This window comes from Anomaloglossus baeobatrachus, chromosome 5 (genome assembly GCF_048569485.1).
Source record: "Anomaloglossus baeobatrachus isolate aAnoBae1 chromosome 5, aAnoBae1.hap1, whole genome shotgun sequence".
Taxonomy (NCBI): domain Eukaryota; kingdom Metazoa; phylum Chordata; class Amphibia; order Anura; family Aromobatidae; genus Anomaloglossus; species Anomaloglossus baeobatrachus.
In genome coordinates, this window is record NC_134357.1 from 204462462 (window position 1) to 204488490 (window position 26029).

The window sequence follows — 26029 nt, forward strand, 5'->3', positions numbered from 1 at the left end:
GACAACATGCGGTCTAAGGAACTCTCAATTGAGGTGAAGCAGAACATCCTGAGGCTGAAAAAAAAGAAAAAATCCATCAGAGAGATAGCAGACATGCTTGGAGTAGGAAAATCAACAGTCGGGTACATTCTGAGAAAAAAGGAATTGACTGGTGAGCTTGGGAACTCAAAAAGGCCAGGGCGTCCACGGATGACAACAGTGGTGGATGATCGCCGCATACTTTCTTTGCTGAAGAAGAACCCGTTCACAACATCAACTGAAGTCCAGAACACTCTCAGTGAAGTAGGTGTATCTGTCTCTAAGTCAACAGTAAAGAGAAGACTCTATGAAAGTAAATACAAAGGGTTCACATCTAGATGCAAACCATTCATCAATTCCAAAAATAGACAGGCCAGAGTTAAATTTGCTGAAAAACACCTCATGAAGCCAGCTCAGTTCTGGAAAAGTATTCTATGGACAGATGAGACAAAGATCAACCTGTACCAGAATGATGGGAAGAAAAAAGTTTGGAGAAGAAAGGGAACGGCACATGATCCAAGGCACACCACATCCTCTGTAAAACATGGTGGAGGCAACGTGATGGCATGGGCATGCATGGCTTTCAATGGCACTGGGTCACTTGTGTTTATTGATGACATAACAGCAGACAAGAGTAGCCGGATGAATTCTCAAGTGTACCGGGATATACTTTCAGCCCAGATTGAGCCAAATGACGCAAAGTTGATCGGACGGTGCTTCATAGTACAGATGGACAATGACCCCAAGCATACAGCCAAAGCTACCCAGGAGTTCATGAGTGCTAAAAAGTGGAACATTCTGCAATGGCCAAGTCAATCACCAGATCTTAACCCAATTGAGCATGCATTTCACTTGCTCAAATCCAGACTTAAGACGGAAAGACCCACAAACAAGCAAGACCTGAAGGCTGCGGCTGTAAAGGCCTGGCAAAGCATTAGGAAGGAGGAAACCCAGCGTTTGGTGATGTCCATGGGTTCTAGACTTAAGGAAGTGATTGCCTCCAAAGGATTCGCAACAAAATATTGAAAATAAAAATATTTTGTCTGGGTTTGGTTTATTTGTCCAATTACTTTTGACCTCCTAAAATGTGGAGTGTTTGTAAAGAAATGTGTACAATTCCTACAATTTCTATCAGATATTTTTGTTCAAACCTTCAAATTAAACGTTACAATCTGCACTTGAATTCTGTTGTAGAGGTTTCATTTCAAATCCAATATGGTGGCATGCAGAGCCCAACTCGCGAAAATTGTGTCACTGTCCAAATATTTCTGGACCTAACTGTATATATATATATGCAATGTGTCAGCACACAATAGAATAATACTGCAAATTATGTGCTGAAAAAAATGTGGACTATAAAATGAAATGGCCAAGCGCCATGAGAATAATCAAACCTACATTAAAGAAGTGTAATGAAAACCAAAATGTTGAAAACTAATCTTTATTGTTTAAAATTAAAAATCTGTTATCGTAAATAGCCACTAAGTGGCACCACAACACCATGATATCAACACCTGTATCAGGAGAGGGGGTTGTGGCACCACTTTACTGATACAGGCATTACCGTACTATTTACTCTCATTTTGGCATGATTGGTTTTGTTATCATACACTACTTACATTGCAGTATACTTATTATTTTATCATACCATCGTAGCATTAATATATGTGCACTGTATACGTATTAATTATGTTTTAAAACATCAATATTAGGGTACATTCACACTACGCTTTTTTTAATATGTTTTTGGCGGACGTCGTGATCGGGAGTCAGTGGAACTTGACCTGACAGCCTGCAAATGCACGAGGGAGAGAGAGCAAGGGAGAGAGATGAGAGAGAGACGAAAGAGAGAGAAGAGAGAGACAAGAGAGAGAGAGAGACTCTCTGTGATCATGCCAGGCTGATTTCTGGGCATGGTCAGTAGAGCAAACAGGATCCTTTCTATCAGCATACCACCGTTCACATGCAATTGCGTGCGGTACAGTCAGGTTCCAGTGACATGCAGTATTTGGATGCAGGTCAAAAACGCTACAAGTAGCGATTTTGAAAAAGTTAAAATTCTGCAAGTCACTGGTTCCTGACTGTACTGCACGCAACCGCATGTGAACACATGTTGACGTGAGTCCATTGCAAATGCAATGAAATGAAAATGCATTTGTACTGGATCCGTTTTTGCGTTAAAAAAACATTCAGGATGCATGTTAAAGAAATGTGTGATAGTACCCTTAGACACGCTTTTGTATCATGGTGTTGTGGTGCCACCTACTGGCTATTTGGTTTATTACTCACATATATTATTAAATAATAAAGTTTAATTTTATACATTTCGGCTTTCATTCTACTCCTTTAATGTACATTTAAGGCTGTGCGGATGCTCGTGGCGGGATATGGGGGTGTGTGCAATGCTGGAGGGGGGAGCTTGTGGTTGTATTTTTGGTGGTGTGCGATTTTTCGGGAAGCCTGTGGTGGGATTTTAGGGGATGAACAATGCTGGGAGGATGCCTGTTGTGGTATTCGGGAGGTGTACAAAGCACTCTTAGCACTACAACCCGCAGAGAGCTCGTGGATAGCCCTACTACACTAGCCCTAGTCAGGGCCAGCGTCAGCACCCGGCAATCAAGGTCAAATGCCGGGGCCCTGGGCTGCTGGGGGGCCCACTCGCGGTGGCAGGAGTGGTGTACTGCTACTCAGGGGGGCCCGTGCGGTCACCAGCCTCCCCCCCGTCGAGGATCGCGCTTTCAATTGTATCGGTATCGCAGTTGCCAATATAATTGAAAGCAATGATGAGAGAGGGAGCAGCGTGCTCCCTCTCTCATCATTCTCTCGCTGTGACTGTCGGCGCTCTGACAACTCTGCAGCGGAGCGTGGTGACGTCATCACTGTGTGCTTGCAGTGAGATCAGAGTGAGCGTCAGCAGTGGACGCGCTGAGGAGACCGGAGCAGCGGGGGGGAACGAGGAGAAGTGAGTATGGATTTCATCACTGTGGCCAGACGACCATGGGGGCTGTATACTACATGAAGGTGCCTAATGCTGTCTGGCTCTGCACTGTACTATATGGGGCTGTATACTACATGAGGGTGCCTAATGCTATCTGGGTCTGTACTGTGCTATATGGCGCTATATACTACATGAAGGTGCCTAATGCTATCTGGCTCTGCACTGTGCTCTATAGGGGCTGTATACTACATGATGGTGCTTAATACTTTCTAGGTCTGTACTGTGCTATATGGGGCTGTATACTACATGAAGGTGCCTATGAGAGAGAAGTTGTGCTGTTCTGTGGCAGACCACGCAGCCACTATATGAGTCAAGGGGGCCCGGTGTCAGCAGCGGTGGCATCGGGCTCCCCCTCACCCGTCATTGCACACACCAATGGTAAAGCATGGAGCGGAGCGCTCCGCTCCATGCTCCATCATTATCCCCGTGTCTGCGCTCGATGTCACACTGCAGCCCGGGCTCAGACTGCAGAGCGCAGGGCGGGAGGACACTGATCGGAGCTGCAGGGGAAGGAGGAGAGAGGTGAGGACGGAGCAGCGTGGGAATGAGGAGAGGTGAGGGCTTATTGTTTGTTTGGGTTTTTTTAATCAGAGAGTACACGGTAGCCAGCAGCCTATGGGGCAGCATTATACATGGAGGAGTATGGGGCTGCATTACACATGGAGGTCTATGGGGCTGCATTACACATGGAGGTCTATGGGGCTGCACTACACATGGAGGTCTATGGGGCTGCACTACACATGGAGGTCTATGGGGCTGCACTACACATGGAGGTCTATGGGGCTGCACTACACATGGAGGTCTATGGGGCTGCACTACACATGGAGGTCTATGGGGCTGCATTACACATGGAGGACTATGGGGCTGTATAATGCAATATGAAGGTCTATGGGGCTGCATTATAATACATATAGGACTATGGAGGCTGGGTTATAATAATATATGGAGAACTATGGGGGCTACCTTATACATGGACTATGGAAGTGTATTATAATATATGGAGGACTATGTGGTGCAGTATAATATATGGAATTCTATGGGTTGAATTATAATACATGGAAGACTATGGGAGTTGCACTAGAATAACTGGAGGGTTATAAGGGCTACTTTAAACATACATTATAATACATTGAGGATTATAGGGGTGCATTCTAATATAAAAAGGGTTATGTTGGACCCTTTATACTATATGGAAGGCTATGTGGGGACCATTATTGTATTTGGAGAACTATATATGAGGGGGGACAAAGACACAAGCATGGGGTGGTAATTTTTTGTGCTGAGGGAAAAAGGCTCCTTCCCTCAGCACCCAGCTTTCCCATGCTCTGCTATATATCTATCAGCACCCAGCTTTCCCATGCTCTTATATGGGAAAACTGGGTGCTGAGGGAAAGATGTATAGCAGAGCATGGGAAAGCTGGGTGCCAAGGACAAGATGGATATCAGAACATAGGAATGCTGGGTGCTGATAGACAGAGGGATTTCAGATCCGGGGAAACCTAGGTGTTGAGGGAAAGAGCGAAGTGTCAGCCATACTATCCTGCACACCGAGTGCCGGTGCCATTATCCCATTCCTCAAGTGTCGGTGGAGAGGGGGCCCAGGTCCAAACTTTGCCCCCGGGGCCCATCAAACTCTAGTTACGCCACTGTCTGCAGGGTTTGATTAGATGCACCTGCCTAGTTTGAGCTGGGGAAAGACTGCACAAGGTGGTGTGAACCAAATGGCAAGTATTACTTGTTACACATAGTTGTTTTGTATGACTAAACTGGGACTAATTGAGCTATGCTGAGTAAGCTGCAAATGTGAGCACGCTGAACCTAAGGCTGGACTCACACGAACGTATGAAAATCAGTCCCATTCTCGTCCAGGAGAGTAGGGCGATTTTTTTCTCACTTGTCATCTGTGTGCTCTCAGTGTGCTGTCCGTGTGCAATCTGTTTTTTGCTCAGCAGCTATTAGTCATTTACAGGACCAGTTACAGTTATTTACAGGAGCATTTACAGTGTTCTCTGCTACATGATAGAATTTATCCATAAAAACAGACGTCACTAGGATGGTCAATGTGCCGTCCGTGTGACGTCCGTTTTTTTCTCGCACCCAATGACTTGTATTGGCGAGTCTCGGCCGTTTTCTGGATGAAATCACAGCATGTTGTGACTTTTCTCACATCCAGATTCTGGAAGAGAAAAAACCTGACAAACTGCTGTCCCTCACTGACTAACATTGGTCAGAGTGCAATGCGAGATTTTCTCACATTTCACTCGTCCGTTTTACACGCTCGTGTGTGCATACCTTAAAGGAGGACCTGGATTGCTGCCTGGGTGAGACACTGCTATTGCTTTGACTTTATTAAAACAGGACTGTGACTGTTATTGTTTTGTTATTTGTTAATGTGTGCCGGAAAAAGGCTGTGTTTCATTTAGAGAACTGTGCACATTTATGGAGATCAATAAACTTCAGATTGTTTTGACAGAAGAATGCCTACATGTTAAAGGTCACTACACCTGTAGATAAATTACCAGAGGTATGTAATTTCCAAAATGCAGTCAATTGTAGGGCATTGTACTGTTCTTGAACTTTACAGCTCTGCAAATAGCATCTACAAGCTATTTCAGGAAAATCTGCACTGCAAAAGTTGAATAGTGCGCCTTCCCTCCCAAAAAGTGCCAAAGCAGAAGTTGTCATGTGGTCTGCTATTTTAGCACATCAGGGGCTGTGCAAATGTGACATGTTGTTCACAATCCATTACAAACAAATTTGCATACAAAAGACCAACAGCGCTCTTTCCCATCTGTGTGTCCAAATACATGTTTGAGACCACAAATGGTGCATTGCCATGTTTGAGAGAAACGAAGTAACAAATTGTGGGGTCTCCTATTACCCCTTGTTAAATTAAAAAATTTAGAGCAAATGTAACATTTTAATGTAAAAAATTACTTTTTGCTTTTCATGTCCCAATGTTATAAAATTCTGTGCCACCCACAAAATACGCACTATACCCATAGATAAATTCCTTAGAGCTTGTAGTTATCAAAATGGTGCAATTGTGAGGGGTCTCTCCTGTTTTGGCACCTAAGGGACTCTGCAAATACAACATGGTGTCTATTTTAAACAAATATGCGCTCCAAATGACAACTGACATTCTGCTCTGGAGAGCGCACAAACAGTAGTTTTCAGCCATATGTGTGAAACTGTGTAAATTAAGAGGCTGTTAAGCGCCTGAGTGGTTAAGAAGCTTCTTGAATGCATTTTTTAAAATCTCTTTGATTAAGTTTTTCATATGGGGTCTTGTTGGCATAACCAAAAATATAGCCCTTTAAAAGTCAACTTTATTCAATTAGCTTTAAAATATCCAAAAACCACAGTGCAAATAGTGCAAAGAAAGAGGGAGGAGGGTAAAGTTCACACCCTAATAGATACACCTCCCTCCTGCCCACTACCTACCGCGGAGGTCGGCTCCCTAATTAGATATGAAAATGGCGCCCCCACTCACCGACGGCTATCACTAGAAATTCCCTATCTCGCCCTCACAAAAGTCATGAAAAAGTGATCAAACACATATGGGCAGGGTATACATAACTAGTGGACAGAATATTTAGGACATACATATGTACCTCATTCCAACTCACACAAGAGGTTTTGGAATTCCTATTTGTACTGTGGTTTTTTGGATATTTTAAAGCTAATTGAATAAAGTTGACTTTTAAAGGGCTATATTTTTGGTTATGCAACACTTTCCCTTTGTTACAAAAGTTTTGGCACCCTTGAAATTGTTCCAGAGAATTAAGTATTTCTCCCAGAAAATTGCTGTAATTACACATTTTGCTGATGTACACGTGTTTTTCCATTGTGTGTATTGGATCAATGCAAAACAAACACAAAAAAAAACAAAGAAAAAAGGCAAACTAGATATAATTTCACTCAAAACTCCAAAAATAGGCAGAGCAAAATTGTTGTCACTTTTTCAATATTGTGGGTAAATGACTTTGTTTCAAGCAAGTGATGCTTGTTCAAACTCACCAGTGGCAAATAAGCGGTGTGGGCAATATGAAAATCACACCTGAATCCTAATAAAAAGGGGCAAAGTTGACTCAATCTTTGCATTGTGTGTCTGTGTGTGCCACACTAAGATTGGAGAACAGAAAGAGAAGAGAACTGTCTGAGGACTTGACGACCAAAAATGTTAAAAAAAATATCAACAATCTCAAAATTACAAGTCCATCTCCAGAGATGCTAGTGTTCATTTGTCCATGGTGCGCAACATAAATCAAGAAGTTCACAACCCAAGACACTGTAGTTAATGTCCCTGGAAATGGACGGCAGAGAGAAATTGATGAAAGATTAGTCCAGATCAGTGTGAACTATCTGTCGACATTTGAATAAAATGAAACATTATGGCAGGAGACAGAACTACCCCACTGCTGAGGAGGAGACAAAAAAATCTAGATTACATTCTGCCAAAATGTACCAGTAAGCCACAATGCTTTTGGAAAAGTGTCTTGTGAATAGATGTGACAAAGATAGAGCTTTTTGGTAAAGGACATCATTCTACTGTTTACCAAAAACTGAATAAAGCCTACAAAGAAAAGAACACAGTACCTACAGTCAAATACACTGACTGGCAAAAGGGTAACAATGTTTTGAAATTTTGTATTCTTCCAACTTTCACACCACTCACATGATGATGGCAATTTTGTTGGCTGAGTGACCACTATTAATTAATGAGCTGAATGATGCGATTTCTCTTGTCTTCAGAAATCTTTTTCATGCCTGCTACTTGATTTCAATCAGTGACCTGTTGCTTGAGAATCAACCTAACACCACACTGAGCTATTATGGAATGTGAGAACAGGTTGTAATTTGTAGTATAGAAAAAATATATATTTTTACCAACAGGAACAAAAATACAGTGACATGACAAGAATCTGCATAACTAATCATATGTTAAATATTTGCAAGTCAAATTTATATATAAGCTAGCCAAGATGATTGACTATAAAATGAAGGTAGCCTCACGTTCAAATCTGTAGTGGATGGTGAGATATTGAACCTGAAAGTCAAAAGTTCACAACATTGTTATCCTTTTGCTCATCAGTGTATGTTGAAGGTTCAAAGAAGTTCTGCCTCTGGCATTGGGTGTCTTGGCTGTGTGTATCTCCTTAGGCAATGTGCGCACAGTGCGTTTTTCGCGGCGTTTTTGCGCGTTTATCGGGTGCGTTTTTGGCCTCAAAACTGCATGACTTTGCTTCCCCAGCAAAGTCTATGAGTTTTCAATTTTGCTGTCCGCACACAACTGTTTTTTTAAGCTGCGTTTTTGAGCTTGAAAAAAAAGAATGGACATGTCAATTCTTTCCTGCGTTTTTCTGCGTTTCCCCCCCATGCAATGCATTGGAAAAACGCAGCAAAACGCAGAGATCAAAAACGCAGCAAAACGCAGCCAAAAACGCACCAAATCGCGGTAAAAACGCATGCGTTTTTTGACGCGTTTTTTCGACGCAGGTGCGTTTTTGTGCGTTTTTAGCGGCCAAAAACGCACAAAAACGCAGCGTCAAAAAGACGCAGTGTGCGAACCTAGCCATATAGTGATGTTTTTTAGGTTTTTGCACCCAGTTCAGACATAGAATGGAGTTCCAAACGTTATTCCTTATTTGTTAGAAGTTTTTCGTTTGTGAACCCACCCCACTCACACTTATTGCTAATCCACATTATACGCATATATAGCCTGGGTCTCAGCTTCCCATACACGGTAAGTTTTTTAACTGCATGAGAGGACACACACAAGCTAGGGATCCCAACGTAGAGAAATACTTTGGCGTAGTGTTGGGGCTCTATTGCATTGATCAATTCAGTAGCTAAATTTCTCTTTGTTCATATGTTCATGGCAGTAATGCAGGTTCCATTTTTCACATTTCATTCTCACATATAGCTATTGAATTTTTCATGTCAGTATTCACACAGCAGTTTCTGCTATTACATGTATTCCCCTTGCATAGTCACTGGTGTGCATACCTTATCTCCATATAGTGATTTTTTTTTTAGGTTTTTGCATCCAGTTCAGACATAGAATGGAGTTTCAAACGTTATTCCTTATTTGGCTGTGTGTAAGGCATCATGACATCTGAAGATTACCAAAGGATTTTGGGTTGCAATATAATGCCCAGTGTCACAAAGCTGGGTTTGTGTGCTTCCAGCGGACAATGACCCTAAATATACTTTAAGAAGCACCCAGAAACGGATGGAAACAAAGCACTGGAGAGTTTTGATGTGGCAGCAATGAGATCTTAAAATAGCTGTTGAAGACGGCACCCTTCAAATATGAGAGACACAATTGATTGAAGTTATTTTTTTTCCAAAGTGTGTGCAACTAAATATTAAGTTTAGAGGCAAACAATTTTGTCCAGACCATTTTTGGAGTTTTGTGTGAAATTATGTGCAATTTGCTTCTTTTTTCTTTTTGTGTTGTTCCAAAAAACACAAAGTAAATAAACATATGTACAACAAAACATGTATAATTGCAGTACTTTATTTTCTGGAACAATTTAAAATGGTACCAACAATTTTGGCCATGACTGTACCTGTATAGACTGTCTGTGGAGCCTGCACTGTAGATCAAGTACTCAACATTCTGCATGTGATATTGGCAAAGCCTGAAGCTTTTAGCTTTAGCTCCTGCCTGCAATTTTGTAGGTTGTTGGTTCGAGTCCCTGGGTAAAACACCCAAAAAATAAAAAAATTACATACTTTTAATTGTTTGTCATTATTTTAGAAGTTTTATAAGAACAAAAAGATGTGACTTTTTCTTCACTTCTAGAATACAGGGGCATAGAAATACACTGCTATGTACAATGTATGTTTATGTACCTGTATAATCTGCTTCTAGGTTCACTGTTTGCAATAGAACTCAAGTATAAAATGTATAAATATTAATCCATTCATGACTGGCTGATTTTGCGCTTTCCATTTTTTTTGCAATTCTTCTTCCAAGAGACGTAACTTTTTTATTTTTCAGTCAATATGGTCAAGTGAGGGCTCGTTTTTTGCTGAGTGAGCTGTACTTTTAAATGAAACCATGAGTTTTACCATATAGTGTACTGGAAAGCGGCTAGAAAATTCCAAATGCGGAAAAATTGCAAAAAAAAGTGCGATTGCACTACTGTTTTTGAGATATTTTATACGCCATTTTCCCTATATGGTAAAACTGATGTGTCAATCTGATGCCTGCGGTCGGTGCGATTTCATAGACACCAAACATGTATAGGTTTACTTTTATCTAAGGGGTTAAAAAAAATCAGAAGTTTGTCCGAAAAAAATGGCGTACATTTTTCGCCATTTTATGCGACCCAGAGCATTCTCATTTTTCGGGATCTATGGCTCAATGATTGCCTATTTTTTGCACCTCGAGTTGACGTTTTTAACAGTACCATTTTTGCGCAGATGGTACATTTTGATCCAATTTTTTTTGCCACAACGCCATTTACCGATCAGATTAATTGATTTTATATTTTCATATATCAGGCATTTCTGAACACGGCGATACCAAATAAGTGTATTTTTTTTTAAACCCTTTAATTTTCAATGGGGCAAAAAGGGGGGTAATTTGAACTTTTTAGGTTTCTTTTTTGTTTTTTTTATTTTTTAAAACTTTTTTTTTATTTTACTAGGTCCCCTAGGGGACTATAACAATCAGCAGTCTGATAGCCCATTCATTTCTCTCAATCAGAGCAGAATCACTCAGACCGGGAGAAATTGTCATCTCTTGTAACAAGCAGCACACGGCTGTTTCTTACAGGACCTGAGTCATGTGAGCACAGGAGTCATCACATGACCCTGTGCTATCATGACAACCTCCGGATCCACGTGATCACATCATGTGACTTTCGGTATCGGTCTGTAAGTACGGATCTACCGCTATCGCCATTAATATGGCGCTGTCACACCTTGATAGTGCTATTTAAGGGGTTAAAAGGCAAGGGTGGATAGCGATTCCGCTCGTGCCTAGCAGGCTCATATATCAGCTGTAGAAATCAGCTGACATGTGCGCTGATCGCCGCAGGCTGCTTACAGCAGCCCGCGGGGATTAACACGATGACCACTAAGACGTAATCTTAATGGCCGTGGTCGTCAAGGGGTTAAGGATCTACTGCGCTTCTAAGATGAAAGTTAACAAGGTTGCTAGCAATAATGGGGTACTTGCCTGTAGGAAAATGCGTCCTATCTGATTTAAAAGGAAACTGGCTTTGGTCGGTTAATGATAGAGGCTTTAACAGGAATCAGTCTGGAGATAGAAAAAAAAAAAAGGAGGGGGGGGGGTAATTCAGAAGTCCATGATAGACTAGGGTGAGATATTTGTATCCTAATAATAATGAAGGAATAATGGCACAATACCTGATATGTGCTGATTATTTTGTGGGTATTGTTTAGAGTTTGATTAGATGATTCAACTGATAGTCCTGGATAGAGAAAATAGTGAGAAGCTTGTAGAACTAATCACATGTAGGCTGTAACAAAAAAAAATGTGTACAGGCGGTTTAATAAGAATATTACTTGCCTTTTGAGAAGTGTCCCCTTGAAAATGTAAGTCCACAATTTCTGTGGCGTGAAGTTGTAAGTGCGTGTGGAGAGTTAATACACCGGCTGGTCTCAGCAGGACGCCAAGAACACAGACCAGCGAGGTAGTGTGGAGAGCAAAGGCACGTGTTGGTAACCAGGGCCTCGGCCAAAGGTGTTCCTCGATACCAGACACGAGATGCAGGAAAGCAGGTGACATCACAATGCTCAGGCTTATGGAAGCCTCTGTAGGAAAAAAATAGTCCAACTAGTTTCAAAGGCTTGCGAGCCTTCTTCCTCAGATTCCTCTGGCTTTTTTGTTACAGCCTACATGTGATTAGTTCTACAAGCTTCTCACTATTTTCTCTATCAGGACTATAAGTTGTATCATCTAATCAAGGTATCAACAATACCCACAAAATAATCAGCACTTATCAGGTATTGTGCCATTATTTCTTCATAGTGATGGGAGAACCCACCGTTGTTCGTGTTCGGGGGACTAGCCCGAACATTTTGTAAAATTCGAGTTCAGGTTCTGAGATAACAAGAACTTGCGTCCGAACACTGAACTTGGACTTTACAGTTTTGGGATGGGGCAGGGGTGGCGGGGGGCTGTAAAATAAAGAATATAGTTAATAATAAACATTGTCATTATACTTACAGGTTCTGCAATGTGTCCTGCAGACTATCTCCCGGCAGCTTCTGCTTCCGGGTCCAATCATTGCTGTGCCCCCGTGTAACCACCACTGAGTAGCCATGTGACCAGTCTGGTGTGAATGTTGTACCTCGTGGGTTACAAACTGGTCACATGGCTATGACGTCATGGATATGACGTCACTGTAGTCAGTGCTGGTTACCCGAGGGCACAGCTGACCAGCCTCAGCTATGCACTCGGGTGAAGTCTCTAACTGCTATCAGCTGAGTCTGTGTGAGCAGACCTGTATTTGTCTCCTCGCACAGATGTAGAAGAGCTTAAGATGCTCGCCCGCCTTTGTACTAAGTCGGAGGGTTTTTTTGAGTAATAAAGATGGAGTCCTAAATGTCTTCTGTTTTATTTCTAATAACATATTTTTTTTCTCTGTGTTGTTGTTTTATTTTACTGTTAAAATAACAGACAATCACAGATGCTGTCACAGAATGGGCGTCTGTGATTGGATCCTGGAGTAACCTGAAAACAGCCCATACATTGTAGCATCTAGAATGTATGGCCAGATTCAAGGTTACTCCAACAGCCAATCACAGACGTCCATTCTGTGTGGTAGGCGTCTGTGATTGGCTGTTGGGTCCCTTACACATATAGTAGTGTAAAAATAAATAATTAAAAAAAATGACGCAGTGCTCAGCACTATTTTTGATTCTCAGAGCAGATAAAGCGGACAGCTACAGGCTGCCACCCCCATCTGCCTGGCTTTACCTTGGCTGGCAATCAAAATACAGGAAGCCCATTAATATTTTTTTTAATTATTTAAAAACATTTGTGGGCTCTCGCCATAATTTGATTGCCAGTCAGGTAAACCCAGGCAGCTGAGGGCTGTAATTCTCAGCGTGGTAAGGCCCAAGCATTCTGGCCCCCCACGCTAAAAATTGCAGCCCACAGCCGCCCCTTGAAATAGCACATTGTTTCTTAGTGCCATTTCCAAGTGCTTTACCTGGCTGGTCCAGTGACCCTTATGGCGGTGGCACGCTGGATGATAAAGGGGTTAATACCAGCTTTGTATTCTCAGCTGGTACTAAGCACGAAATTCATGATGTCACGCCAAATTACACATAGCCACTATGAATTTCTAGTAAACAATAAAAAAAAACAGAAAAAATTTTTTTTTACTAGAAATAAAACAAAAAAAATTTAGAGACGCCATCTTTATTATAAAAAAAATCCTTAGTTCAATGTAGTCCACAGGTAGAGCATTGTCAGTTCTGCTTCATCGCTGTTTACAGACAATTGTCTATACAGATTGAGAAGCAGGGAGAGCATTGTCAGCTCTGCTTCATCGCTCTGTAAAGACAAGTGGCTCTATAGAGCGAGAAGCAGGCTGACACTGAGGCCGGAGTTTCACTTGCGTATGACTCGAGCGAGTCTCGCATCGGTATCACCCGGAATGGGCTGACACTCTCCAGACAGGGGCGGCTCAGCTGCATGGAAATACATGCAGCTGACCCGCTCTTGTCAGGATATTGTTCGCCGTGCTGGGTGATACCGATGGAAGACTCGCACAGTGACAGTCAAAGTTCAATCAAGTCCTTGGCAGCCATGAACTCGGCTGAACCCTGACGACACCGCGAACACGGCCATTCACTGCCGAGTGACAAGCAGTGTAGTGAATACCCCCCAAGTTAACAGGACCTTCCATGATGTCCTAATCATGTGAACAGTCTGTAACCCACGAGGTAATACAACATTCACACCAGACTGGTCACATGGCTATGACATCATGGAAGGTCCTGTAGTCAGTGGTGGTTACCTGTGGGCACAACAATGATCGGGCCGGGAAGTAGAAGCGGCCGGGAGACAGAGTCTGCAGGATGCGTCGCTGGACCTGTAAGCATAATCATAATAATTTTTACAATCCCTGGACCTGAACTGGACCCGAAATGTAACATGAGCTATCCAGGAAAGATTGTGTTCGGGATCGTGTGAACGAACACTATGCGTTAGGTACGGACCCCGAACTTTACAGTTCGGGTTCGCCCATCATTATTCCTTCATTGTTATTAGAAGAAAACCAAATGAAGTGTCAGGCGCTGAGGAAAATGGAGTTCAGTCAGGTAAATTTCCAAATTTTATTCCACGTTTGGTGTTTCAAATAAAAGAATACAAAGATCCAAATGGACACTCCATGCAAAGAAGAAAAGTTGACATAGCTATGTACATTTTTCTTCTTTGTATGGAGTGTCCATTTGGATCTTTGTATTCTTTGATTTGAAACACACAAAATTTGGAAATTTACCTGACTGAACTCCATTTTCCTCAGTGCCGGACACTTCATTTGGTTTTCTTCTGTGCATGCAGGTACAGCTCCTGCAAGTCTGTGCAGCTTTGGAATTCAACACACAGGGCCACTGAGCTGAATTATATATTCCTTATTCATTATTATTAGGGTACAAATATCTCACCCTAGTCTTAGACTCCTGAATTACCAGCCCCCCCCCACTATTTTTTTTTCTTTCCTATCTCCAGACTGATTCATGTTAAAGCCTCCATCTTTAACCCACCAAAGCCAGTTTCTTTTTAAATCGGATAGGGCACATTTTCCTACAGGAAAGTACCCTATTATTGCTAGCAACCTTGTTAACGTTTATCTTAGAAGCGCAGTAGATCCTTAATATTTATAATTTTTTTATTTTTCTTTTGATAGGGATACACGGACCCTGCCTTCTACCTGCAGCTCTACAGTCAGATCAATAAAGATATTTTGTATTTCATCCTAGTGTGAGCGCTAGTGTTTTTTGTTTATATATATTTTTAGAACTCAAATATACCCAATCCTCCTATTTTCATCAGTGTGGACTTTAACTCAAAGCTAGAGATGCTGCCTGAGAACATGGGGGTTGTGAGTTTGAGTATCAGAGAGGGAGAAATATTTCATTTTCTGGAACAATTTCAAGGGTGCCAACACTTTCGGCCATGACTATTTCTTTAATAAAAATGGTGAGAGACAGTATCGGGGAGTTTATTTTAAGAAGATCAGATGTGTTTTAGGACACACCGAAGACTGGTGACACGCCCGCACAGAGGCCGTGGGGCACTCATTACTGGGCCGCGGTTCTGTTTCTGGGACACTGCGGTGGCAAGGCCCGGTTCTGTGACCCCGGCGGTGTCAGTTAAAGTTAAAAGGGAAAATTATATGGATGGTAGTTTGTGACGCCACCTGTGGTACTCAGCCAGAGATAGCTAACACTGCGGGATGAGACCTCTGGGGCAGATTGGGATGCAGCTTGGTTAGTATAGCTCTCCACAGCTAGAGCTGGGCCCCAGGGTGGTTGGGAGTAGTAGTCTGTGATGGCGGGGATGCAGGGCTGGAGGCGCAGGTGAATAATGGAGCGACACAGGGATGCAGTCTCAAGGTTTTTACTCATTGTAGCAGGTTCCAACATCACACGACCAGTCAGTGATCGCCTTTGGAGTGCTGGGTTCTACTGTGATCGGCTTCAGTCGATCCCGGGTAGTCCGGAGGTCAAGGCCGGTTCACCTATCTTATGTTCCTTCCCTGGTCGTCTTCCTGCGCTAGCTTCTTTCCCACCTGTCCCGCGTCTACGCTCACAGTGCCCTGAGTCGGTGCCCGCGGACGCTGTCGGGTGGCTTGAAACTCTATCCCTTGGCCCTATGTGGATACCTTCCAGCGGATTCGTGTGCGGGTTTGGCTTCGGCCCTTGAAGTGACCTAGGCCTCCGGTTTTACTAGATGAGCACGTTGGTTCTTCTCCTCTAGTATAGAGACCGGATCCCCATCTGCAGCCAAGTCCCTCCACTCCAATATGTCGTATGTGGAACAAGACCATGGGTGTATGGTGCACTTTCCCGTGGACTCTAGGACCCCTTCTGGCTCGTGCCTGGGTCGAGCTGTACCAGCTCCAGACCATAGGTCTTCACTCATCCACTGCTCCTTCTTGACTCTCCCATTCACTACTCTGTCCTCTCACTAACTAGACTCCACCCCCAGGTTCTGTTGGATTAGGGGGAGGAAGGTATCATCACCAGTGGTGGCTATACATAGCTTTAATGGCACCAAACCCCAACCCTGACCCGGTGAGGCGCTGCTAACTGAGAGTGTTGTGTGTTTTGTGTGCTTACCAGTGGATGTCCTCTTCTTTACCCAGGATGGGGCACCACATTTCTGGCTGAGATGCAGTACCTCTGTGGCAACTGAAGCCTCAGGGGCGCCACTCTGGCACCAACCACTAACCATTATCCTGATTGCTATCACTCCAGAACATCATAAAGAGGCAAGGGACAGAAATGGAGCACATAATGTGATGTATGAATCCTGGGGGTTGCGAGCCAATAGTTATAATCATTCTTATCCTGATGATATCAACCCTCTGCTGTCTATTTTCTTTGGCTAGTTATAAATAATGGAGGTGATAAATGGAGGTGATAAATAACAGGGGTAAGAAATAATGAGGATAAATAACGGCGGATAGAAATAACGAGATTGACAGCATGTTGTCTTTTCTAAATAATTATTGCTTGCTTCTTTCCCAAGTTGCAGGTGCTGGACAATGCCAGTGTTACTAACTTAAATGACTTCACTTTCAACATCACTGCCTTCCTTGCCTGTTCTAGGGATGGCACTGACATAGTGTTATGTCACGACTAAGCCACATTTATAACACAGCAGACAGCATGTGCATGTATTGGCAGACAGCTCCTGGACTGAGCATTATGCAGACAAGCATACAGAGATGCAAAAGTATCCCGTCGCATCCACAATTTGCAGATGTGATAGGCCTGAATTTGGCTGTCTAAACTTAGCATTAGGTCAAATTCACAAGTCCGTGAAATGAGGACCTTGATTGCTATGCAACTTCTGGCCAGACCACTAGGTCTCCTGACCTGAGATAACATGACAGCCAGGTTAAAAATTATTTATTTGGAATGCAGTCAGCCTGTACAGTGTTAAGATAGTGCTGTTCCTATGACAGGTAACTGTTAGTTTGGCTGCATCTTTATCAGAAACACAAAATCTCCAATCCAAAAAGATAGCTGAAAACTTTAATTTGTCAGTTCTATCCTAAATACTAATTACCTAAGATGACTGATAGTAACAGCACCAGGAAAGGCTGCCTAGGAAGCAAAGAGAGTACCTCCTTTTCCACCTCCTGCTCTTCTTCAGACACAGCACAATTAGGTGAGATGATTGGTGTCCATCGGAGACAATCCGGATCCACAACATTTACCAGAGGTTGAGACTTAACTTTTAACATCCAACTGTCCATGAGGTTTTCCCGACGGATAACAACAAATCTGTAATAAAATATTTATGAAACAACTTTATAAAAAAGACATCAATAAGTGCAACTAAAATCAAGTGTCACACTTTCCTAGTGCTTTGCAAGCTCCACATTGTGGTGTTAACATTTACACACCAACGTCTCGGGCATAATTGCCAACAAAGGGATGAGGACACTTGCTAATGAGTCCTGTAACCAGATAGCCTGGCCGTTTCTCAATGAATTAGTACTTCCATCAACACGTGATACATAAAGCAGCATGCCATTTCTGGGCTAAATGCTCACCTGTCCCCTCTCTTGTCTATCATGTTGAGGTGTTGCAATGTAGTGGCGATGTCATGAGGACACATTCCTGTTGACTGACTTAGACCTTTCACACTTAGCTGTTTCAAGTTCCCATGAGTAGACAGATAATCTAGGATAACACTCTTCCAGTAGGCCAGATAGGATAGGCGTCCTAAATCTGATAAGGGTTTCTCAGGAGAGCCTGTTTGCCCCTCACAGCGTGATAACAAGTAACCTGTAGAAAGATAAATTAGGAGTGGAACAACAGAAACACATTCACACACATAAAACATAACCAGCTGTCAAGCAGTAATATTTCTAAGTTCATAGTTTCAAGGAGAAGCCCGATTATTCATAAGAAACATTTTACCATTGTGTAAAAGCCTATGAAGTTAATGTCAAGTTAATGTCAGGCTTTATCTTTCCCAATGTTCCCCACATAATCAGTATATTTTTCACACTCAAATAATTTGTCCTATCTCAGCATGGTCAGTGGCTTAAAACGCAGTGGTCATCTGAGAGTATCTAGTTGGGCCATCATGTGGTGTCCATATAATGTAATAGTGAGAAACAGTTTATTTCAGAAAGATAAAGAAAAGGACAACATTTTAGAAACTGTAGTTATGTTCACACAGGGAAGTTTTTGTTAGATGATCCAAATCTGCTCCAAAATGCTTATAAAAAAATATTTCCGATAATCTTTGAATATTCTTTCTATCAATTTAATTTGAGAATACACTCTGCTGTCCATATTAGATTTAAGAGTGTTTTCCTGACAAGATTTTGGATGCCTTGTCATGGAAAAAACGAAGTGGCAGTACATGTGTAACACCTGCCTGGATCAACAGACTCAGGTGGGATGTAATGGACAGACTAGGGGGAAGCCCCTCACCAAGCAGGACCCCCAGAACCCTGAAACCCTTTAACCCCTATACAGGGATTTGGAATTACACAGGGCACTGGAGATTTCTACCTGTGGAAGGCTGCATGTCATGATGTATGTGCTTTTCTCCATCCCATATTTTTTGTATAAGATGCCATGTGATGTATTTTACCTTCTCACTGTATTTGCTGTAATACTATGTCAGGATGTGATGTAACTTTCCTTTGGTTGTACTTACTGAACACTTTGAAATGTCTTGGGATGTAAGTAACCATACCTTCCCCCCATCTCCTGTGTCTCTGGGCCCATAATGCAATTATCTCTTGTCCACACAGCCAGGGGAACTTCCCATTGTTTCGTAAGCAGTGGATAACGCCAACTACACAAACCTGTAGACATCTCGGAACCAACCTTCTAGAATCTTCTAGTGGGCCCAACCATTGCATAGACCCCTACCCTTGAGGGGCGGGCCCACGAGCTCAGACAATACACTCCTGTTTCTAAGTGCAGTTGGGAGCTGAGCTTTGAAGAGGAAGGGAGCGAGATCTGAATCTGCAGACAGATCTCGCTGTCCAGTGGATTGTGTGGGATTCCTGGGACTCTGAAAAGGACTATTACGTCGTGATCTGGCACTTTGGATTATCGGGAGGTGCCCCCGAATCTGGTTTTTTTGGACTTGTCGTGTGCTGTTCCTGTATTCCTGTTAGTAAACCTGTTGGATCATCCTCGGCCTGTTGTCTCTCCTTGCTCTGCTGTACACCCCGTCACACTGCAGTCTGATGAGAGTAGTTGTCAGGCAGGGTCAAACCAGGAATAGCAGAACAGGGACAGAATCGGCAGGCAAAGACGTAAACAGAAAACGTAGCAGAGGTCAAATCCGGGTCGGGCAGCGAGGTACAAAAGCAGCAGGCAGAAGGGTAGTCAAAAAACACACAGACGTCAGCACACAGGAATCAAAATACAAACAGCACATGAGCCAGGAGTACAGAACTATCTCTGGCAGTGGTCATGTGACAGGGGGGGGAATAAGAAGGGTGTGGTGTCTTCCCATTGGCTGTAGCTGAACGCTGGCAACTTCAGCTGGAAGACACATGCCACCCACAGTCAGCCAGTGGTACTGCAGATCCCAAGATAACCCAGCCCAGTGGATGATCTGAGCCTGCGCCCACCGGTGCCGCTGGCATCGACTCCTCTCCCATCACCAGCACCATCCACGGCAGGAACACGGCGTCGCCTGGCGATCGGAGCAGAAGTCGCTGGAGCAGACTCCGGCGGTGACGTAACATGTTTTTGAGGTGCATTTCTTGTGGAGTTTGTGTTTTGACAGTGTCAAACTTGGAGTTCAAATATGGAGACAAAAGGGTTAATAAACTGCGCTGCCGTAGAAAGGAGGATCCATGTAGGAGGAATGATTTTATTTGTCTATGCGTTTCAAAGACTTATGGCTTCTTCCTCAGGACACATTAAATCATAGTATATGATTTGTTCCGAGAAACAAGCCATATGGCTTTGAAATGCGTAGACAAATAAAATCATTCCTTCTATATGGATCCTCCTTTCTACGGCAGCGCGGTTTATTAACCCTTTTCTCTCCATATTTGAACTGCATCTTCACGTGGGTTCAGCTGCTGTCGTATTTACGCCATTAGAGTGGTTAAGACTCTCACAATCACACCAGGTGAGTCTACCCTTACAGCATCTTTGCTAACAGTTTTTTAGGATAAGACCCTATTTGCACTTACGGTCTCTTCCAGCACTTTTAACCAGTGTCAAACTTGGAGCAGAAACTAAAAAGTTCACACAAGAGTATAAAAAAAGTCATATTTTCATGCAAAAAAATAATTTTTCAGCTGTATAACATCCATGTTGGATATGTTTTTATACATCAGCAGTGAATAAAATTTACAAATACAGTTTCCGTCTCAATAATAGCAATTTTTCAGTAAAAATCTGATGCTTTACAGATTATCTTTATAGGATCGGAATTTTTTGGGAGCACCCAAAGTTTTAAATAGTGAAAAAGAGAAGAGACTAGTAGATGTTAAGAAATGTCCGTGTGAACATACCCTTAAAAACGACTTGTTTCTAGGTCAAAAGTGGCCAGTCTTTGCTCTTATTTTACTACTGCTGATCTCATGTCTACTCTATTTTGTGTGTGTTTTTTGTCTGCTATTTTTTATATCTCTTTTATTAAATTCCTGTCACGGTTTCCCTTCCCCGTCCACATGGCTAGGTGGTGGAGCCTTCTCCCGGGCCTCACTCCTGGAGCTGAGATGCTTTAAATACTGTAATCTCCGGGGAACCAGCGCCGGCTATAAGCTTAGCGCTGCTTTGCCTGTGAGTGCTGGTCCCTGTAAGTGTGATCCTGATCCGTTCCCTCTCTCTGCCCTAAGCCTCTGTCTGTGTTCTGTCCCCTAGTCATGCTGCCTTTCCTCTGTCCAACATCCTTCCTTCGCACAATAGCCCCGGTTGTTCCCCCCATTTCCTACATCCCCACTCGGTTGTTTGCTCTGGTACTGACCTTGCCCTGATCTCGACTCCTCCTCTGCTAGTTCCTCCAGTCTTCCTGCTGCCCGTACTGTGTATGACCCAATCCCGTCTGACCATCCCCTGCATGCCCCACAGCTTCAGCTGTCCGGCTGATGCTGGAAGACACTACATCAGCCCACACTGGGAGTTCCCCTCCTTGCTCATTCAGCTCCGTGTAGTGTCTTTCCCTGCAGGAATCCAGCTCCCCCTGCTGGCAGCCTGACAATTCCATTATGTAGAGCCAGCTATCAGACAATTTATTTATTTATTTTACTCACTTATATAGCGTTTTACAGATGTGATCATCACTGTCCCAAATGGTCCCCACTGTCCAACAACCTAAATTCCTTATCAGTTTGTCTTTAGAGTGTGGAAGGAAACCAGAGACTATAGAGGAAATCCGTGCAAACACGGGAAGAACATACAAACTCCTTGCAGATGTTGTCCTTGGTGGAATTTGAACCCAGGACCCAGTGCAAACCACTGAGCCACCGTGCTGAGACAATTATAGCTGAAGCTCACTGTATTCTCCTCACTGGCTCATCTCTAGGATTGAAAGCTGGAGGCTGCTGAAAGGAATAAACTTAGTTTTCTCTTAGGTGCAACACCTGAAATGGGTACTGTGAGAAATGTAGTAAAAATAAAAAACTAAAATAAATAAAGTATGTTTAAATATTACGCATTTTACCAAATACTTTTATTTAGCAAAATTGTAGCAAAAATGTAATCTTTCGTTATCTTACTATCAGGATTTGAAATATTTCAGCTACAAGCAGTTTCCTAGCCGTCACAGGTCTTAGGACGGGCTGCGTACAGACATCTGTCGGAGACCAAACCTGACAGGACAAGAGGAGCACAGTTTGTTCCAGTAGCATCATGCCGTCTTACTGCCCTCCAAGAAACCTGTCAGACTGATAAATGTTCAATCTCAATCAGCTAGAAAGGTTCTCCTGCTTTAGTCTGCACTCTGCTCCTCTGTTTGTCCTGTCAGGTTCAATGAACAGAGGAATGTGCGTTCATGATAACTGACCGGAAGCTGCCCTCACCCGATGTCTGTCTCCATCAGACATCTTTATGCAGCCCTTTCCCAGCACTAACATGTGGGACAGCTGGGAAACTGCTGGGAGTTGACAAATTTCAAATCCTGATATTTGTGTACAAATTTTTACCTTTTTCGTACATTTTTACTAAATAAAAGGTATTTAGAAAAATGTGTAATATTAAAATGTACTTTATTTTTTTTTTAGTTATTTATTTTTATTACATTTCTCAGTGTACCTCAGGCTGGGCACCTCCACAGCACTATTAACCTGCTGATTAACCAGATTTCTGCAAGTTAATAGCACATAGGGACATGACAAGTTCACTTAAAAAAATACATAGGACTCGTTCCCAAAAGTTAGATTAAAAGTAATCACCCATATAAAAACATAAATCCATCATTTGTTTCCAATGATAACTGTTTACAACAATGTATACAATATCACAATGTGCTATAGAAATGTATTTTCCTTCTTTATACTGTATAATCAAAACAAGGTTAGACACATTTCTTGAATTTATGCACAATAAATAAATATTTATTATTTTAAATTCACAGATCTAGCAGAAATACAATTTTGTCTGTTTTGGTCCAAGCCCAAAAGCATATTTGAAAATAGAAATATTCAAAAATCACACTGTTGGTTCTAAAACACACGAACAGTGGTCTGATTGTCTTACTTTAAAACCTTTACAATAGGAGGCGAATGGCATGTTACTAAGCAGCTGATCACCTGTAGAACCAAAATGGTCGTGTATATAATTTTTTGCCCATGTGAGAGTTATTATATTGGTAAGACAACCAGACCACTGTTCGTGCATTTCAGGGAACATCGCAACTCCATTACTAGTGGAATAGGAGTGACTAGAATGATTAAACATGTGAGAGATGAGCATAATGCTGATCGCAATGTTCTGACTTTTGCCGGTTTGGAACTAGTGGAACCATTAGCAATAGGTGGAGACACACATAATTTTCTTCTTAGAAAAGAAGCACAGGATATTATTAAATTTAATGCTATAGGTCCACTAGGTCTGAATGAGAAAAATGATCTAATTGTATTCTTAGATTAAAGATCCGCTTATCTAAAGGCCGCTTTACACGCAACAACATATGTAACGATATGCCATCGGGGTCACGGAATTTGTGATGCACATCCGGCATCGTTAGCGATGTTGTTGCGTGTGACACCTACGAGCAACCGCTAACAATCACAAATACTCACCAAATCGTGGATTGTTGACACGTTGTTTATTTTCAAAACATCGTTGCTCGTGCTGGATGCAGGTTGTTCATCGTTCCTGAGGCAGCACACATCGGTACGTGTCACACCCCGGGAACGACGAACAACAACGTACCTGCGTACTCCGGCAATGAGGTGAAAGTGACGTGAATGCGACTGCTCTCCGCTTCTTTTGGTGGTCCGCTGAGTGACGTCGCAGTGACGCCGAACGAACCGCCCCCTTAAAAAAGAGGTTGTTCGGCGGCCACAGCGACGTCGTTAGGAAGGTAAGCATGTGTGACGCGTACCGGCGATATTATTCGCCACAGGCAGCGATTTGCCCGTGACGCACAAACGACGGGGGCGGGTGCTTTCGCTAGCGATGTCCCTGCATGGAAAGCAGCCTTAATACTTTCTAGTTTGTATTATGTTGTGTAGTGTTTTTAACAGATTTTAATTAAGTGATGTCGACCACGGGATTCATGGATTTATAAATATTTATAATAGACCAGCTGAAGCACTGAGTTAAGTGCAAAACGGCCGTCGTCTGACAAGTATGGTGTTTCCCTCCCTCCCCGCAAACCTTTCCATGTAACCTCCACTGAAAATAAAGTTTTCCTGCACAGTATACATCGGTGAGTGCCTTCAATCCTTCCAGTTTTACAATTGATGCGTTTTTGCCTTTGAATGAGCACACCGGGATGTTAAGGATTTGCCTGGATATCCATGCTTCTATCGGTGTTAGCACATTACAATTGTGTGTGCGAATGGAGATAACAAGCGTCAGTGAACAGTGCCCAAAAGTCCTCTTTTTTGGTTTAAGAATGAAGAGGACACTTCATTCTTACCGATGCTCTCTCGCAGCTGTACACTGCTCCCGCTGCTTCTGCGGCCTCCGCTCATCATTGCTCGTCCATATGCACTCAGCACTGCTTTCCCCACCCACCTGCCGGTCTTGCCTCTGTGATTGGTTGCAGTCAGATGTGCCTCCAGCCTGTGTGACCCCATTTGACTCCAATCAGTCAACGCGGCTCATTCAGTCTCTGTAGCGCACAGCGATCGGTAGTGCTCTATAGCCGCTCACTGTGACACAGATGTAGCACACCTGGAATCGTCGTGGGACCTCGTGTGGATTACGTCGCATCAGCAGGGGTGTGTTGGGCTTAATAAAGTGGTGAAAGAGGGTGTTTTTTGTATTTCATTCTAAATAAAGGATTTTCTCAGTGTCTGTGTTTATTTAGTGTCACTTACTGATTAGTATCAGGGTGTCATAGGCTAATTAAGGACTTAGCGGCAGCTTAGGGCTGCCATTAACTTATTATTACCCCGATTGTCACCGTACCATGGCAATCGGGAAGAGCAAGGTAAAGCTCTGGGATTGTCACATCTAATGGATGCGACAATTCTGGGCAGATGCATGCTGACATTTTTAGGCTGGACCTCCCCAGCCTGAGAATACAGTCCCAGCTGTCAGCTTTATGTTGGCTGGGTATCAAAATGGGGGGGACCGCAGGTTGGTTTTTCTAAAAGCCGCATGCAGTTCTTGTTATGCCGGAGTCACACTTGCAAGAGACTTGCATGAGTCTCGCATTGCATCATCCAGCAGGGCCGCACACTCTCCTTACAGGAGCGGGTTGGCTGCATGTATGCAGCTGCACGCTCATGACTGGAGAGCGTCAGGCCGTCCCGGGTAATGCGATGCCAGACTCATGCAAGCGTGACTTTATGGTGCACTCACACGAATCATATGACTCGCACGAGTATTGCATCGCATCACCCGGCAGCCGAATACTCTCCGTACACGAGCGTGCAGCTGCATAGACATGCATGCAGAAGCATGCTCCTGTCAGGAAAGTGTGCGGCTGCCAGGTGATGAAATCCGATACTCATGCCACTCGTGTGAGCGCACCATAAAGCCGGAGTCACACTTGTGAGAGTCTCGCATTGCATTAACTGGCAGCCGCACACTCTCCTGACAGGAGCGTGTATCTGCATGTATTTCTATGCAGCTGCACGCTCCTGTCAGGAGAGTGTGTGGCTGCCAAGTGATGCGATATGAGACTCATTCAAGTGTGTGACTCCGACCTTATTTTGATACACAGCAATGATAAAGCCTGACAGTTGGGGCCCACAGCCATGGCTTTATCTGTACTTATATAAGAATACGGGGGGACCCTGCGCCGATTGTTTTATTAATTTATTTTTAGACCACGATACTAAGCAACATTTGCACTGCTTTTTCTGCCCACCGTCCATCCTGCTGCCTATGATTGGTTGCAGTCAGCTGACACGCTGACACTCAGGATGGGGGCGCATTTAACTGCAACCAATTACACGAGCCGGTGGGCGGGAAAAGCAGTGAATATTTAATGAGGGTTTATTGTCGGCTTCAGAAGGGAAACCGTGACCTGGAAGCACCTTGCCACCATGACAGATCTTTGGTGAGTACACCGCGTGCGCTCCAACCCCCCTATATTCTTCTACCAAGATTTTTAATCTCCGTAATTCTGGTTCCCATAGACTTATATGGGTAGCGAATTCCGTAACGTATCTG

At 43.2% G+C, this 26029-nt stretch overlaps 1 protein-coding gene across 2 annotated transcripts in view; it reads right to left on the bottom strand.

Moving 5' to 3' along the window:
- KAT6B (lysine acetyltransferase 6B) overlaps window positions 1-26029 on the bottom strand; it is a 745545-nt gene that overhangs the window by 131677 nt on the left and 587839 nt on the right. For both annotated transcript variants that reach the window (XM_075349101.1, XM_075349100.1), the window contains exons 13-14: window positions 17800-18034; window positions 17368-17527 (exon numbers count right to left, since the gene is read on the bottom strand). In XM_075349101.1, the coding sequence (XP_075205216.1) occupies window positions 17368-17527; window positions 17800-18034 (395 nt within the window). The remainder of the gene's footprint in view (window positions 1-17367; window positions 17528-17799; window positions 18035-26029) is intronic.